Source organism: Fistularia commersonii, chromosome 1 (assembly GCF_037954325.1).
Source record: "Fistularia commersonii isolate RoL2024-O1a breed Wild chromosome 1, RoL_Fcom_v1.0, whole genome shotgun sequence".
NCBI lineage: Eukaryota > Metazoa > Chordata > Actinopteri > Syngnathiformes > Fistulariidae > Fistularia > Fistularia commersonii.
The window spans coordinates 26,689,740-26,695,967 of record NC_141284.1 but is presented as its reverse complement, the minus strand read 5'-3'; the positions used below and the strand labels follow the sequence as shown (position 1 = coordinate 26,695,967).

Genomic DNA, 6,228 nt, shown 5'->3' with positions numbered 1-6,228 from the left:
CGATGCAGAGGAACATGAATAAAATGCCTAGCAATTTAAAAAAAAAAAAAAGAAAATATAAAATCCAGCCATTGTTAGGAGGTATTGATCCCAAGGAAGTGATTCAAAAGGAAACAGCCCTGCTTCCCAGTGTTATGTCTCACGAAGATAAGCAATGCATTTGCTAATTTTGAAGCCAGAAAGGGAAGGAAGTATGACAACAAAGTTTCCGCCACACTGAACACTATGAAAAAAAAAAAAAAACAAGAAGCCTGTCTTGGAAAAAGCTTAGTGTTCATCCATGTGCCGATCATTTGAGCGGGATCTCGGTGCAGCCCTGTGGAATAATGGCTCACAACGAAACGCATCCCTTTCTGGAAATTCTAAAATCATTTAATCTTGGTGAGTGCATTTAAATTTAAATCTTGTCGAGGTCAGAGGACAGTTTCGTAGAAAATGCTAAAGTGGTGCTTTCGTGGTGCACAGCTCTCTTTGTTCTACTTTAACATAAATGGCTTAAACAGCGAAAAAGAACAGAGGGGAAATACTTTGTTTGACGGAAAAAGTCCTGGAGGAAAATGACACTAGATTATCCACATGTCAACAAGGAAGAGGATTTCAATATTTTATTTGAATTAAAGGGCTCGTGTCCTGGGAGGTGGCAAAGAAATAAATATACAAGTCCAAAGTAGGGGAAAATGTTTTTTTCAAATACACAACAGGGAGCTCTGTTATGAATGCATTCGCACCCCAAAACTTCTCATCCGGAGCTAAATATAATATAGTAATATTATCTTTTAAAGGAAACGCTTTGCATCCGCCCCTCTATTTGAATTTTCAAAAGATTTCCTTTGTTTTAGCACATGCAATTATATTTTCTCGCTTCCAGGGGGAAATCTGTTTCAAAAGTGTCCGAACGGCGTTTCGGGTCGAACCGTCACTTGAACCGACAGTGTTTTGCCTTTTGTGGTCGAGGAAGCGTCTCCAAATCGATATCCAGAATCGATAATAGCTCGAGCTGTTTCTGCTGTCAGACCGGGGGGGTCAGGGGTCGCTCAAAGCTGCAGCGGAGCGGCGGAGCTGTACAGTCACGTTACGCCGACAGTGAACCCACGCAGCGGGAATGATGTAAGATTTTATGTAACGTGCCCAGTATAGCAGCAAGAAATCAATAGGAGCAAAATTCTCCTAAAACAAGCCTACAGCATAACACATTTTTCACAATGCAAAATAGATTCATTAATCTTGCGTGTTCATAGCGATATGTTTGTGTCACCGGCTGGAATAAAATAAAGGGAAACTCATAAAACAATCGCCTTCAAGTGGATTTTTTTTTTTTTTTTTTTTGGCACAAGTTGAGCACTGTTGACACAGTAACTCAGAGCTAACCTGCTACTACCTCCCAAAACTGGGATTTTTTTTTGGTTATTTTCAACTCATCTTCACGGGTCGGGGCTTTCGGAGACTCCGATTAAGGCAAATGCGGCCGATCGGATGCTTTTTATTATGAGATGAGAACAACTTTATTTATCCCGAAGGAAATTGTTGTGCCAGAGTTTCAAGTAAAAACATAACAGTAATAGATAATAGTAGGAAGGAGGAACAATAAGAAATACAATGAAATATAAATTGTCTTAACTGATTTGATTATTATAAATATATAATATATTATATAATATATACTATATATATATATAGGTATATATATATAATATATAATATATATATATTAATATATATTAATATATAATATATATAATATCATATCATATAATATATTATATATATATAATATATTATAATATATTTATATTTAATATATTATTATCAAAGATTATTATATTTGTCATCCTGGTTATTCGATTACATCGGGATATGAATTCGTTGTTTCTTTCGGTTGTTTGAAAGGAAAGCCGGAAAACTGTTGCCTGGCAACCGGAGTAATCTGCCCAGCCTAAGCTCCTCTCGGCCCTGCAGAATCTGTCTGGTTCCCCCTCCCGTTCAGTATCATCTCACAAAAAACAGACCCGGTCGCTGTCCGTTATCTCGACCGGGACGGTTTTGACACCAATAGCTCCGATTTGTGGTCAAACCCGAGCCCGCAGAAGCATCTTATCATTTTTTAACCCCAAGGCCACCCAGAAGAAGGTTTCTGATTCACGTCAAGAGGTGACGCTTTTGCTGTCTGGAAATACACGCTAACTGGATTTCTGATGGCACGTATTTGGCAGCACGTAGTCATTTTTCCGACTCCCACGTTCCATCGCTCCTGTTGGTTTTTCCAAAGTGCCTTTTGTTCCGAGGTACATTTTAAAACCCCACCTGGAAAGTTGAAACAAACTTGACGACGAATCTTCATTAGACCCAACGATAAACATCTTTCACGTAAAAAAAAGTTGTCGTTAGCATCCCTGTTAGCGATCGTGGAGATTTTTGCTGGGGGGGGGGTGATGTTATTCTTGGTTTTCCTTCTTCCTGCAACGCTGAGGATCCCTCGTAAAAGTGTGTATCCTTGGAAACCACAAAAGAACCCGATGAAATAAATGATCTGGAATTGCCAGTGTCATCTTTAAAAGGCATAAGAGTAGTTACATTTAAAATGAATGTAAAATTTGAATGGATGGGATTGTTATTGTGCTGGTATGCAAAGTTTTTATACATTGAACAACTGTTGGTGATGGAGGGAATCATAAATACTGGCACGTTTATTTTGAACAACCTGAGTGTTACTGTTGCATTAAAGTGGAACATAGCAACACTTTGGAGATGCTAAAAAAATCAGATTCAGAATTTAAAAAAAAAATGTATTTGTCCCTGGGGGGCACATGGGGCAGCATCAATGTTGTAAATGTGCAAATATCAAGAGTTAAATAAAAAAAAAAAAAGAAAGAAAAAAAGAGAATATATATATATATATATATATATATATATATATATATACGTGTGTGTGTGTGTGTGTGTTTGTACATACATAAATAAATTATTTTACAAAATTGTGCAATTGGGGGGCACATCGGGTAGCGGCATCAACATTGTGAATTTTTGAATATTAAGAGTAAAATTAAAAAAAAGAGAGAAAACAGAGGATATATATCTATATCTACATAGATATAGATATAGATATAAATTACTTTACAAAATTGTGCAATCTGGGGGCACATGGGGCAACATCAAAGGGGTGAATGTGTGAATATCAAGAGTAAAATAAAAAAAATTAAAGAGAAAAAAGAAAGAAAAGAGAGAATATTATATATATATATATATTAATTACTTTGTAAAATTGTGCCATTAAGGCGCGCATGGGGTAGCAGCATCAACATTGTAAATTTGTGAATATCAAGAGTAAAAGAAAAAAAAAGAAAAAAAAAAAGAAAGGATAATATCTATATATAAATATATATATATATATGTGTGTGTGTGTGTACATATATAAATGCATTACTTTACAAAATTGTGCAAATGGGAGTTACATGGGGTAGAATCATCAAAGTTGTGAACATGTGAATATCAAGAGTAAACTGAAAAAAGAATTAAAAAGGAGAAAATAAAAGAGAATAATATATTTATGTGTGTGTTTAAATTACAAAATTTTGCAAATTGTTGGTATCCCATCGCCCTGCATTTATATAATAGATCTGACATGAGCGACATCATTAACGCTGAGCGAGGTGGCGTTGGCCGGTTGCTGGCTTGGAGACGAGGAGTTTTGTAGATGATTACTTTCGACAAACCATTCCACCGTGCAAAGCTATTTATTTTACACAGACAAGAGCGTCTATAGAAACCGTTTCTTTAACCTTTGAGCGTTTAGCGACGAACTCAATCCCAAAGACGAGAACGGCGGATAGCTAGCGTCGTCGTCCACAGTTAATGTTTATCTCACTCTGTTTTTTGACGCGTTGTTTCGATTTGTGTCATTCCAGGCGACATGATTCTCGCGTTCTGCCTGTCCGTGCTGGTGGGCCTCCTGCTGGGCGCTCTCATCTACGTCCTGCTGACCTGGGCGTCCAGGCGTACGGCCACCGCCAGGATCACCAGAAGCTCAAAAAAGAAATCTCGCCAGAACCCAACGCCGAACCCGATGAGCAGCCCGCTCGGGTTGTACCGAAGCACTTTCCTCAGCGTGTACAGGCAGCCCTCTCTGGAGCCGGTGGGCCCTTTGGGGACCAAACCCGGCCCGGAGACGTCCACCTTTCGTCCGCTGGCCAAGAAAAGCGCGGCCGGCGTGGAGATGGGAGACGACACGCAGGTCGCCGCGCCGGACGATTCGGCCAACACGTCGGATTCGGCTTCCCTCGTGCCAAACAAAAGAAATTCCTTCTGGCTGGGCAGCAACGGCCTCAAGGGTTTCCTCCCCTCGCAAACGCCCCCTCCGGCGTACAACAGCGTCATCCACGCCTTTCAAGAGACCTGCACTTGAGATGGAAAACCGGCGGAGGACTTTTCGGTCGAGCGGCAACTGTGGCGTTCCGCGAGGCTGCAGGCTATCGAGCCCACGTCGCATCTCGCCGAGCTGATTTTGCTGTGACTCCGCCCTGAAATGTCAGCTTTTCATTCGCGTCCGAGCGATTTTAGAGTCTAAGACAAGGGGTTCGGGAACCTCTTTGACTGGGAGAGCCACAAAAGCTAAATATTTCTTTATGTTTCATCGAGAGCCATATAGTATTTTTAACATACAAAAAATGAAATATGTCTTACTTTTAATGTGACCTCTGGTTCTGCATGGATTTGCTCAAAGTGCTGCTTTATATTTGACCGTTTCATCTATGCAATTTTATCATAGCATATTAGACGTACCGCAAATCCAAATGCAAATTCCTCCGTCCGCGCAGCCTGGAATGCACGGTAATCATTGTCTTTTTTTTTTTTTTCCGTCGCCATCTTTTCCGTTACGAGGGTTGATGCGGATAAAATAGTCAGCTATTTGATAGAATTAAATTCTTCACCTTTACAATGAACCAGACGTGCTCGGAAGCCAATGGTTCGCAACCCGACCGACAGGCGACCCGTGAAATTTATCTTCAAAACTAATTTCTGTTTACTCTAAAATGACACAGTATTATGAAGAAATCTTCTTCTTTCGGCTTTTCCCTTCAGGGGTCGCCACAGCGAATCAACTTTTTCCATCTAACCCTAAAATCATTATGAAGAAATATCACAAGTATTTTTCAACTCAAAATTGTCTGGGAGCCATATGGCATCACCAGAAGAGCCATAGGTTCCTGGTCTAAGATGACGCATGTTGACGCCCATCAGCTAAAAGACTCCGGTGGTGAAGAGACGCCCGTTTTATGGCGATGCTCGATGCTCAATGTGTGGTGGATGGTAATATTATCATAAATCCCAATAAAGAGATAATGTTGAGTTTATTCCTGTCGTCTTTTTGTGCACAAATCAAAGAATAATCCCTAAAACGAACCGGGATGCCGGATATGGCCTGAACCTGCACAGGTGCGGTGTGCAAAAAAATAGCCCAAAAATCAGCAGTTTAAAAAATAAAAAAGCAAAAAAAAAAAAAAAAACAATTAAATAGAATATAAAATGGAATAAAATGAGCTAAATAAACCAGTGGACAAATACCATTGGATTCAAGAATCTATTTGAGAATTATATCAAAAAAATGTCATTGGAAATTCATAGAATTTGCACAAACAAGAGATGCATGACAAATCTTTGGGATTATTATCACCTTTTTTTCTTTTTTTTTTCCTTCTTTTCCCTTCAGGGGTCACCACAGCCAATCAACCTTCTCCATCTCAATCTCATCTATTTCTATATTATAGCGTTTTAGTCGGTAAAACATCCGTTTAATGAGCACTAGCTGTTGTTAGAAACAACCATGTTACCCAAGACCGCTTTACAATTAACTGTTCCCGCTCAATTCCGAGTAAAATTTAAAAAAAAAAAAAAATCATATCCAAAAATTTCCCAAAATCACACAGAAAACAAGCATCAACATAAACCCCAACATTTGTGATTGAGATAGAAAAACAATGTATATGTGTTTATCATGCTGTAGCTTTCCGTGCGGTCATTCGATACTTGTGATCATAAATCATATCATAAATCATAAATCATATCATAAATCCACCTTTTCCTCAATCTTGCTCTCGCCACAGATCAAAATGTCATCTGCAAACAGGGATTATTATTATTTATTCCACCCCGAATCTGTACAATTTGGCGCAACGTGATAGTTTCATAGTAAATACGGAAAAAATACAAGAAAAATATCGATAATAGATTAAT

At 38.9% G+C, this 6,228-nt stretch overlaps 1 protein-coding gene across 1 annotated transcript; it reads left to right on the top strand.

Annotated features, from left to right (window-relative positions):
• The first annotated feature begins 257 nt into the window (after positions 1-257).
• myct1b (myc target 1b) lies at positions 258-5,343 on the top strand. Its single transcript, XM_086161967.1, has 2 exons — positions 258-381; positions 3,903-5,343. The coding sequence occupies exons 1-2, from the start codon at positions 327-329 to the stop codon at positions 4,397-4,399; spliced, it is 552 nt and encodes a 183-aa protein (XP_086018093.1). The 5' UTR covers positions 258-326; the 3' UTR covers positions 4,400-5,343.
• Positions 5,344-6,228: the final 885 nt, after the last annotated feature.